This window comes from Prunus avium, chromosome 4 (assembly GCF_965620075.1).
Source record: "Prunus avium chromosome 4, drPruAviu1.hap1.1, whole genome shotgun sequence".
Classification (NCBI taxonomy): Eukaryota; Viridiplantae; Streptophyta; class Magnoliopsida; order Rosales; family Rosaceae; genus Prunus; species Prunus avium.
In genome coordinates, this window is record NC_142287.1 from 23,288,502 (window position 1) to 23,300,147 (window position 11,646).

Genomic DNA, 11,646 nt, shown 5'->3' on the forward strand with positions numbered 1-11,646 from the left:
AAAAACTGACTATGCAAAGATAAGAGGAAGGCTGTGCTTCCATTTCTGTCTGGGTAGTTGCCTCTGTTCTGGGCTGGACTGGATGTGTCTATGGTGGATTGGACTCTTAACAGCTTCAACTGCTAGGCTTCAGTTGCAAATCGATACCAAGTTTGAATTTGGCAGAGCTTTAATTCATTTCAAGCCCTGGAAGGCTTTTGGACGGGCAGAACTGGGATTTCACCGGTCTAAAAGGGACAGAAGTGACTGGACGTGAGCTGGAGGTGTACTGTGGTACCTGTGCTGCTTAGTCAGGGCTCTCCATAAATTTGTTGAGGTTTTCGTATTTGAGAAAAATTCAAACTCTGCTTGTCTTGGCTTTTGCTGAACCAAATTTGTAACGAGAGAAATCTCGTTATTGTTGATTTGTGAACTGGGATTCAAATCAGAAGCAGTATTCTAACTATCTTTGCTGGGAAAGGTAGGATGATTCTGCAAGCTTGTTGAAAAAGCTTTTGAATATTGAAATGCTTCAGACTCTGGGTTGTTGGACTTTGTTTGGAATTCTTGTGATCAAGTGATCATTTTGAGTGTTTGTCTTTTGACTGAGTTTTTGGTTGTGTTGATTGCCTCTTACTCCGTTCACCCTCTCTCATATATATAAGAAATGCTCTTGAGTGGGAGTTTTGATTCTTTTAATATTGGGCGGCAAATAATCTCAAAAGATCTTTAATTTTTTTTAAAAAGAAAGAAGGGGGTTCTATCCATTTTTGGCAAGCAAACACTCAACGATCAGTTCCTGAAGTGACCATTTTTCTGTAGTTTGATGGGGTGCCATGCTCTTCTTCTTTTTCAACTGCTTTTGCAAGAGTCTGAAGTTTTGAGATGGTAAGTTCTCAGTTTTCGAACAGTTCCCTGTTTCCCGCTTATCTTCTTTTCACAGAGGCAGTCTGCTTATCTCTTGAGAATGGTGTCTTCTCTGAAATAGGAAAAATATCTTTTGAATAATTAAAACGGAGTTTGATCTCCTGGCAACAGAGTTTTTTCAGAGACATCCTCCTTTATACCTGCCCCTGCTCAATCTTTAATTTCAGCCGAAGTTATTGACTTTTCCAAGTCAGGGGTCACATGGGTCTGTTCCTTTTGTGGGTTTTTCTCTTTTTAAAAAGTGCCAAGCCCATTTGTTCCTTTGGCTCAAAACCTGTTTTGGCTTCTTTCGAGGCCCAAGTTTCTTCTTGAGACGGCCCATTTCTTCCTTTGGACCAAGTGATATTGCTTTGGACTGTTTATTTTGTTTAACGGGCTGGGCGCGTTTGATGGGCTGAGGACATCATTTTTAGGTCCAGATTAGCAGCCCAAAATGATGTTGGTTTTTATCTCTGGACCAGGCGCACCAAATTTGGGCCCAAACAGAACTTACTTAAGTATCGGAGAGCCTTCGGCCGGTACCACACCGGTGCCTAAGGTCTTACCGAGCGTTTGCTACTTTTGCAGATTGCTCTCCTTACCGAGACCAAAAGGATACCGAAGGTATAAAATTACTAAGTTGACCCTTAAAGCCTGTGAACCAGTTTTTGGCGTCAACACGTGTTCTTCAAATATTTTCTCGTGTTTTGTACTTGTTTTGATCTAGAATAAATAACGGTGAGATTTTCTGTGATTATTACAGAGATCACAACGAATCCAACTTAAAGTGGCACAGGATCAATAGAAAGGAAAGTAACCGTATCTTTCATTAGATTTCCAAAATGTGTACTGTGAAGCCATCTCCCCTCTTGTTAAGTTGAGAGTGCGCATGAGGACAGGCCTTGGCACATCAGTTGGTCTTACAGCTTCTTTTGCATAGTAAACTCGGTATATATGCATTTCCTTGCTTCACAATCTCATCCTCAATATCATTTAAGAGATTCAAAAGTGTTTGATAAACTATTTGCATATAGTCTAGCAGTTCATCCATGGAATTGACATCCCACCTGAAAATTGCATCAACCATAATCATTTTAAGCGTATCAATTGTGGGAGTTCTGCAAAATAAATAGAAGAAAAATATCTTTAAATAAGAAAAAGAAGGAACGTGATTATTTCAAACCTCCTAATTGCTTCGATAAAGATCTCGACTTCTTCGTAGGTACCAAATGCCTCGTATATGTCATCCATCACTTTTCCCAGGGCAATGACTTTGTTTAGAATTTTTATGCCGTTGTCCAAAAGTACAATTCCACAATCTCTTCCGAAAGGCAACTTCCTTTCAAAGTCTACTTCTTTACACCACCTAAACATGTATAACTAATAATTAGTATGAATTTTACACCTTGCAAACTACATATCACTGAGCTCCTTTTTGTGCAAAGACTGAACAAGATTGAAATCTAACTTTGCAAGTTTTAGTAGAGTTTCATTATGCGAAGCTTCATCTTGGTAGATTGACATGTAATTCCTGGCACCTAACCTCTCTAGACATTTTAACAAAGGTCTCTCCAAGGCTTGACTTATTTGTCATGGGTTATTTTGGACTCAAGGTGAGCGGTGGTGAAAACAAGAGCCTCTTCTAATATATCTTCTCCATATGCACCCTTAGATGTCAGACACATTGGCACTGAAGCTTTCTATACAGGATATTCCGTGTTCTTTAAAAACATGATGCAATGAGGAAAAACCTCACTTTTACTTAATTTTATTCAACTTTTATCTTATTTATTAACATGATTGATTATTTAGGATATAAAAAGGTCTTTTAGACAACCCAAAACCTGAGACTTCAACCCCCATATCTAAAGATTAACCAGACTAGAAACCTCAAGTCATTCTACATCCTAACAAATCAACAATTTCAATTAGTGGGATCAAAAGTAATTAAAGAAAATTGAGTCAAAGTAATATTTGCTCGACGCGCCCTTTCTTTATGTTCAGAGGACAACTATATATATATTTACAGATTCTCTATATAGTGTGAACGAATGCGTTGGTAAAATCTCACTTATACGAAATTTTGTACAATTTTGATTCTATTTAAGTTAAATAGAATCAAAATTGAACAAATTGAAGTTACAAAAGAATCCTTTAGAGCTCAGGTTTTAGGTTTATGACACTTAAAACCAAAAACCTAGGTTTATGACACTTAGGGTTTATGACACTTGAAGAAAATTGAGTTGAAGTGAGATTTTTCAGATGAGTCCGTTATTTCCTAAAGGAGAAAAAAAAGACGTATATATACTGGTGATGCCTAAATTTCGTTCAACCAAAAATGACCTCTTCGAGATCGAGGTCTGCAATCCTTCCAAACCAACTTGGCATGACCAAGAGGGTCGTCCCCTAGAACGAGTTCTAGTGCTTAGGGATTGCACTTGTAAATAGAAGTTAAGCAAAAACATTCGCTCAAGCGACACAAGAGATTACATGGTTCACCCATAATCGGACTACGTCCGCAGGGTATTGGGTATTTTCACTATTGAATGAAGAAATACAAAGAGACTCACAAAGATCATATAACTTACATTCTAGAAAGATCATATAATTTCTCGTTGGGTTATGTTTTTGTAGTTGCTAACGTGGTCCTGGTTGTTTTTGTGCTCTTACTTTCTTCCTCGTTCGGTTATATTGTTTTTACTGATTTCAATTTCGGTTAGGGTGATTTTATTTTTCTCAATTTAATCACTATGCTCATTGATTTGTAGAAAAATATTGTTTCTAGAACTAATTTCAATTTTAAAATTTTGTGTTTATTTGATAGTAAAATTTAATTTCAAAGAATTTTAGGATTTTGACTCAAAATTTGAGATTCCTTTGATTTCTTGTTTGGCGGATGAGAAAAATAGTACGGTGGAAAAGAGAGGGAGTAGATGGTAGTGCGGGGTAGGGGACAAGGGGGCGGGCTCACTGCCTACATCTGTAATATTAAGCTACATGTGGCCAACAAAGTCTAGTTTAGTGGAAAAGGGCCTTAACTTGCAGACTAGAAGTCTCAGGTGTGATACCCCGACCCAATTTTAACTATTTATGTAATCTATTTAATTTGTTTAATTTATTTGATTGTGAAATTACAATTTTGCTCTCGGAGTAAGGTCACGATAGTCACTTTTCAATTTGTAAGGATTTTTGGAATTTGAGTGACACTGTTGCATAAATCTCGTCGATACGAGATCATAGACACATTGTGGGCTCAAATTGGAGTTTTAACGAAGAAGTTACAGTCAACGAAAGTGCAATGGCACAACCATAAATATTTCAAAGTCAGATTTTTTTTTTTTAAACTTGGACCTCTCTCTCTCTCTCATGTCTCTCTCCTCTCTTCTCCCTCGATCTCTCTCTCTCTTCTCTCGGTTTCGCATAGCTTGCCACTGTTTGACCGGCAACAAAACCACCTCCATTAGAATCGGCCCGGCCCCCTCTCTCCGTTCCTCCCCTTCTCCGACGAGCCCAGCCCCTCCCTTGCCGGCGGTATCTCGAAACATGTCGATTTTCCTTCAATATTTTCTGATGTCATTTTCGAAAACTCCGGCGACGGAATTTGTCGATCCAAGTATGTTTTCTCACCCTCTCAATGTGATATAGCTGATGGTTTGGTTGGTTAGGATCGATTTTGAAGTTTTGAAACTCAATTTAGAACCTAAGTTTTGACCCATTTTTTAGCGCGTTTTTCGGCCACTTCCCGGCCAAATTGGGGGTGGGCCTAAGAACAAAAGTTGCTCCCTTAGTTGTCACGAACATGTAGGTATAGGTATTGTTGGGTGATTTGAGAACTTTTCGTCACCGGAAATTTCTCAAGCCACCCATGCGCTGTCGAAGCGTGTGGCGGCTCATGGGCCATGGTGTGGTGGCCCATTTTGTTCTAAAATATTCCCCATGTCGTCCCGAGCATGACGGTATGCTCGGATTCGAATTTGGTTATCGTTTGACAGTCAAACGGATTTACGCATATTAGGCGATATCTGGGTTCGATATGTTTGGATCGTTGGATCAACCCCATTTCCGAGTATGTTGTTCTCTCCACCTCTAGGATCGTGTAGGAACTCATGGATCGAGAATCGGATTTCCGGATACTCCGAATCAATGATTCAAGGTTACGTAAAACGGTGACCGTCCGATCGAGCGGTCAGACCGATAGTGTGATCGAGAGCAATCTGATCGGTCAATTGAGACCAAACTTGCAAAACGGGTTTAGTAGGCTTGGTTGAACTCATAAGAACTTTTGGATCGGCAATCGGAGAGTCTTCCAAGGTTATTCCACATCTTGAAACGCATAGTTGGACCTTAGAAACTCCCCGTTCGTTGTGCACACACCTTGAGTCCCAGGAAAACTAGGAATTGTTTTTAAAGTTCTCGTTCGAAGTACTTTTATTTAATCTAGTCATCATATTCTTCAATTGGTACTCCAGCTCAGTGTAGCTAGTAAGTAGGACCCTTTCAGGATCACGCAGCGTCGGACTTTCTGTGAGTGGACTTTGTTTTGAATAAGCATTATTTTCATAGATTAAATTATCATGCATTTAAATTGGATTATTTTGACTTTGGAGTTTATACATCGTTTAATTATGGAATTTGCAATTATGTTGATATTTGAAGTTCATGATTATTTTGGATACGGTTATATGTGTTGAGAAGTTGTTATTTACTTTATGATTAAATAACTAGGCAAGTGGTTTATGAGAGTTGGGTACTTTATTGATTGTTACGTGAGTATGTATTTGCACCACGCTAAGTACCTTCCCCTGGTTACTGTACCCACACGTGGCATTGGATTTTCTAGCTTGTGGGTTCACTTGGTTATGTTAGTACTTTATCACACGTGGCGTTGGATTTTCCGGCGTGTGATAAAGCAGTAGGACATAGTTTGGTTGGCCACACGTGGCGTTGGATTTTCCGGCGTGTGTGCTGTAAGTGGTAGTCTCCCGGTTGGACAGCTCATCCCTAGACGCAAGGTAGAAAGTTGAAACCCTGCGGGCAAGTCAAACAATCCTTGTGTTGGATTGTTTCCCTCAGTACTCGTGTTGGTGTGAGATTACCATATATAGATATTATTTATATATTATATAATTTCGGGGTGTATATCTATACAATCATGAGAACTTTTGGGTCCATATGTATATAACAATATATAAATATATATATATATTTATACCTAAATTGATAGATCAATAAGGGAGCAACACGTGGACTTAAAAGAGAATCGGTAGGGCAGTATTCGGCACCCAAGGCTGCCAAGTGTAATATCAGAAACCAAACACCCACTAGACACGTGGAGTGCCCACAGTAAATGTCTACAGTCCCACATTGAAATTCTACACAACAACCACACCTCCCAAGGCTTCTAAAAGGGGCACAAGTCCTAAAATGGAGGTAACTGGAACTTTCGGCAAACTTAGCCATTACTATGTCCAGATTACTATTCACTCCGTACTTAAGCATCGGAGAGCCTTCGGCCAGTACCACACAGGTGCCTAAGGCCTTACCGAGTGTTTTCATCTTGCAGATCGATCGATCGCTCTACCGAGGCCCAAAGCACATCGAAGACTCGGACATCACTCAGTTGGGCTCAAAAGTGCCGAACCATTTTTGAGCATTAACAGTTTGGCGCCATCTGTGGGAAACGATACTAATCGACCCACTTTCTCTATCACATGGGGACTGCATCAGTACTATTGTTTCTACCATCTGAAGGGTTTCCGTTCTGTAAGCAAGGTGGAGCCAGCCCAGCACTGTCCCCGAGCACCCCGGTTGGTAATTTGTTGGCACTGCAAACCACTACTAAAGCGGAACTCTTAGCCTAGATCACAGCGCTTCGGCAGGACATGGCAAGGTTGCAGGAACACAACAACATCCTCTCATCCAAAGTGGACGAAACACAACAGCAGCAGACCCAGAATATTCAGACGAACCAATCTTTTCAGAGCTTGCAAACCCTTAGTCGGTAGAAGAAAGGGAAGAAGGGTGCGAAGGCTGCACCCGCGCCTTCCAAGCGCTTGGTTGTCCCAACTCCCAAGAAGAAGCCCTATCTGCCGAAAAAGGTTTACTCCGATTGTTGCCACTGCTTGCTGGATCGACAAGAAGAAAGGGACAAGTCATCGATCAGGATTGAGGCATGCCTCAACGACTCACGAATGCGGGTCCTGGGCAATAAACCCCCTATTCGGCGAGTGCAGGGTCTAGAGTCCACTGCGGACTCAGATCTCGAATACACCCCATCCGGAACCCATTTACCCACTTACCATTCGGCAACACCAACGCGGTACTCAGAAGTTCATCCAATGGGGTCCCCACGACATATGGAAGATTACGGAGCAGAGGAGATTCCTAGCCGAGATCTCGTCATCCGACTTCTCTTCCAAAACGTTCAGAAAATGGAGAATGACAGAACCCGTTCCCAAGAACTAGAGTGGGGCAAGCTTAGGCCAAGACCATTCATTGAACGCATAAAACACTCCAGACATGACAAAGATTTGCAACTCCTGCGCATATTGTTTTATACAGGGGTAGAAGACCCCCTAACACACCTCCACACTTTCCAATCAGCCCTAGGATGCAAAGGGCTTAGTGACGAAGGATAGTGCCTACTGTTCCCATCCGCACTTACTGGCACATCCATCAACTGGTTTTACCGATTGGAACAAGGAACGGTGGACTCCTTTGACGAACTAAAGCAGATCTTCCTAAACCATTTCATGATCCAAACAGACCATTTGTACTCAGCCGATGACTTATACACCATTCGATAGATGGATGACGAGCCCCTACGAGAATATATCGTACGTTTCAGTCATGAGTACTTCCGATGCCCAAAAACCGATGACAGGGCAGCCTTCGGCGCCTTCAAATGTGGCTTACGGTCATCCCATTTTATGGTACTTGGTGCATAGTAGCAATTGGCATACTTATGATGCGTTAATGAAGCAGGTTGCCATCCAAGCGAAGGTCGAATACTTCTACTCCAAAACCGGGCCCTCAGCTCGACAGGAGGAACCTGGGCAACAAAAGTCCAAAGGATACTAGAACAGCCACAAACAAAAAAAACACATCCTGCTCTCAGCAGGAGAATTTTAAGAAGGATAAAGGGAAATATAACCTCAATAATCATCGAGGGCCTCTGCCGAATCATGACCAAGGGCAGGAAGTCTTCACTCTGCTCAACACCTCAAACGAGACTGTTCTCATGAACGAGCAAGAGATCATACCAAAGCCGACTAATCGGAAGCCCAATCGGCAAGAAAACCGTTATACTGGCAAATTCTGCCGATACCATCAGCACAACAGTCATAATACTGAAGAATGCATAAGTCTGAGGAAGATCATCGAGGGTCTAATTCGAAAGGGCAAGTTAGATCAATACATTGTTAGACCACAGCAAGCATCGGCTCTGAACGCCAATCGGCAAATCAATATGATAAGCACCATAAGTGGAGGGCCAACCCTGGCAGGAGTATCAAACCGATCAAGGAAACAGTATGTCAGAGCAACCCAATACCCCCAGGTCCTTGGCATAGAAAGCAATCGGCACCAGAAGGTGCCGAAGATTCGGTGGTAACCCATCACCTTCTACGAAGAAGAATAAGAAGGGATCCTCTACCGGCATGACGACCCGATGATTATCCGGGCTGAGATTGCCGATTTTGATGTAGAACGAATCATGGTTGATACAGGCAGTTCGGTCAATGTCATCTTTGCTGATGCATTCGGGGAGTTGGGAATAAATGACAGCCATGTCAATCGCCAGGTCACCCCTTTCTTAGTTTTTCAGGAGATCTAGTTCAACCAGTCGATAGCGTCAGCCTACCCATTGCCTTCGATGTGGCCCTGCGAAAGACTACGGTGTACGATTAATTTCTCATTGTGGATTGCCCAACGGCATACAACGTCATAATCGGCCGAACGACATTCACTGGAATCAAGGCGCACCTCTCCCCCCGTATGTTGCTTATGAAATTCCCAACTTGTTACAGGACAGGGGCGATCAGGGGAGATCAGCTCAGCGCACAGACCTGCTATGCAACGACGCTCAAGTCCGTGGCTCCCAAACCCTCAAGGAAACACTTACTGTAGCAGGTGTGTCGAACGACACCGAACCACCAGATGATCCCAGGGACGAGGGTTCGATGCCGCAAGCCCAGCCAGTCGAGGATTTGGAAACTGTGGTCTTACATGAGAACCAACTCGATCGATGTGTAAAGATCGGCACCACGCTAATGGCGGCCCTCCAATTCGAGTTCATCCATTTCTTGCGACACCATTCAGAGTTATTTGCTTGGTCATACGACGATATGCCGGGCATCTCCCCTGAGTTCATCAGTCACAAACTCAGCATTTCCTCTACTTATAAACCTATTTGACAAAAGCGACGATCGTATAATACCGAAAGATATGAATCCATGAAGGCCGAAGTCGACAAGCTTCGCGCAATCGGATTTATCTGGGAGGCTGCATATCCTGTGTGGCTAGTAAACTCTGTAATGGTTCGGAAGGCAAAGGGTGGATCTTGAATGTGACAAAACTATACCAATCTCAACAAAGCTTGTCTGAAGGATAGTTTTCCTCGACCGCGAATTGATCAGCTTGTTGACGCTAGTGCCAATCATGAGCTACTCAGCTTCATGGATGCCTACTCATGCTACAATTAGAGCTTAATGCACAGTGACGATAGCGAACATACGACATTCATAACAGACAAAGGTCTATATTACTATAACGTAATATTGTTTGGCTTGAAGAACGCCGGGGCAACATACCAAAAATTGGTCAACCGAATCCTCGCCAAACACATCAGTAGAACCATGAAAGTCTATGTTGATGACATGCTGGTAAAAAGCCAAACTGCCGACCAACATCTTCACAACTTATCCCTCATGTTCCGCATTCTGAAGGAATACCGAATGAGATTAAACCCAATGAAATGTGGCCTTTGATGTATCTTCTGGGAAATTTATCGGTTTCATGATCAGCCAGAGAGGAATTGAAGCGAACCCTGAAAAAATCAAAGCTCTAATAGATATGGAAAGGTCGAAGACACAAAAAGACATTCAGAGCCTCCCCGGACCTGTTGCAGCCTTGACGCAATTCATCTCTAAGGCTACTGATAAATGTGCACCGTTCTTCAAAGCCTTGAAGGGGAGCAAGCAACATATCACATGGACGGTCGAATGCGATCTGGCATTTCAAGAGCTAAAGAGCTACATGAGCAGGGCACCGTTGCTGTCAAAACTCCTTCTTGGAGAAGTTATGTTCCTTTATCTCTCTGTATCACACATTGCCGCCAGCTCAGTCTTGATACGGAAGCTAGAGATGGCGGAACTGCAGAATGCCGACCTTCGGTACCCTCCCCTTGAACAGCTAGCCTTAGCTCTTATCACCTCAGCGCGAAAGCTCTGTCCTTACTTTCAAGCTTATACAATCACCGTCTTAAACAACCAACCGCTTCGACAAGTCTTCCAGAAGCTAGAAACATCCAGCAGATTGGTCAAATGGGCAATTGAGTTAGGTGGATTTGATGTGCAATTAAAACCCAGACTGGCAAAAAAAGGCCATGCCGTCGCAGATTTCATATATGAATTAACACCTTCGGTAGCTTCAAAAAGCTCAGATACGACCACGACATCAGCCAATATACCGAACAGCAAGTGCTTCGACCCTACAATCCCAATCTGGGTCTTACATGTTGACGGCTCAACCAATCAGCAAGGGTGCGGTGCCAGTTTAGTCTTAACCACGCCCGATGGAGTCAAGATCGAATACTCCCTCTGTTTCAACTTCAGAACTTCCAAAAACGAGGCCGAATACGAAGCTCTCTTGGCCATCCTTCGGCTAGCCAAGAATATGGGCGCCGGACAAATCAGCATCCACAGTGACTCCCAACTCATTGTGAATCAGGTGACAACCGATTTCGCCTCCAAAGATGCATCCATGTCAGCCATCTATCGGCAACGCATCTGCAACTGCAAAAGTTCTTCGCCTACGAGATTCGGCAAATACCCAGAACCGAGAATAGCCACGCCGATGCTCTGGCAAGGCTAGCTTCGGCCATCAATGACAAAATCGGCCGACAAGTCCCAGTGGAAATATTGGCTCAACCAAGTACTGCAAGCTCTGAAGTGTATGTTGTACGATACGAAAACACTTGGATATCCCCCATCTTCTCTTACCTGGCGAAACGACACCTTGCCAAATAACAAATCCCAAGCAATAAATCTACGGTATTGATCGGCAAGGTACACAGTCTTCAACGACGTCCTCTACAAGCACGGTTACACCACCCCCTAACTCAAATGCATCACTACCGAATAGGGGGACCATGTTTGGCTTACTCTGTCCAGATTACTATTCACTCCGTACTTATTTAAGTATCGGAGAGGCTTTGGCCGGTACCACACCGGTGCCTATGGCCTTACCGAGCATTTTCATCTTGCAGATCGATCGCTCTACATAGGCCCAAAGCATGCCGAAGGCCCAGACATCACTCAGTTGGGCCCAAAAATGCGAAACCATTTTTGCGCATCAACAATATATATATATATATATATATATATATATATAACTACTTTAAAAGCTTTCCTTACATACTACGTACGTTTTGTAAACCTATATTTCGAAAAGGGGTTTGGTTAGAGTCAAAGAAATTGAACTTTGTTAGAACTATATTGTATCGGGAGTATGAGTGTTTGTGCCTAATAAATCACGGCCATA

The 11,646-nt window shown here is 42.7% G+C and overlaps 1 protein-coding gene and 1 pseudogene across 1 annotated transcript; one reads left to right on the plus strand and one right to left on the minus strand.

Moving 5' to 3' along the window:
* Positions 1-1,683: 1,683 nt before the first annotated feature.
* Positions 1,684-2,570, minus strand: LOC110752193 ((-)-alpha-pinene synthase-like; annotated as a pseudogene).
* Positions 2,571-9,957: 7,387 nt separating this feature from the next.
* Positions 9,958-10,977, plus strand: LOC148295066 (uncharacterized). Its single transcript, XM_088252373.1, has one exon. The coding sequence runs from the start codon at positions 9,958-9,960 to the stop codon at positions 10,975-10,977; it is 1,020 nt and encodes a 339-aa protein (XP_088108499.1).
* Positions 10,978-11,646: the final 669 nt, after the last annotated feature.

What these genes read in the sequence shown, in the direction of transcription:
- LOC148295066 (XM_088252373.1), top strand. Translation starts at nt 9,958, where the DNA reads ATGGAAAGGTCGAAGACACAAAAAGACATTCAGAGCCTCCCCGGACCT.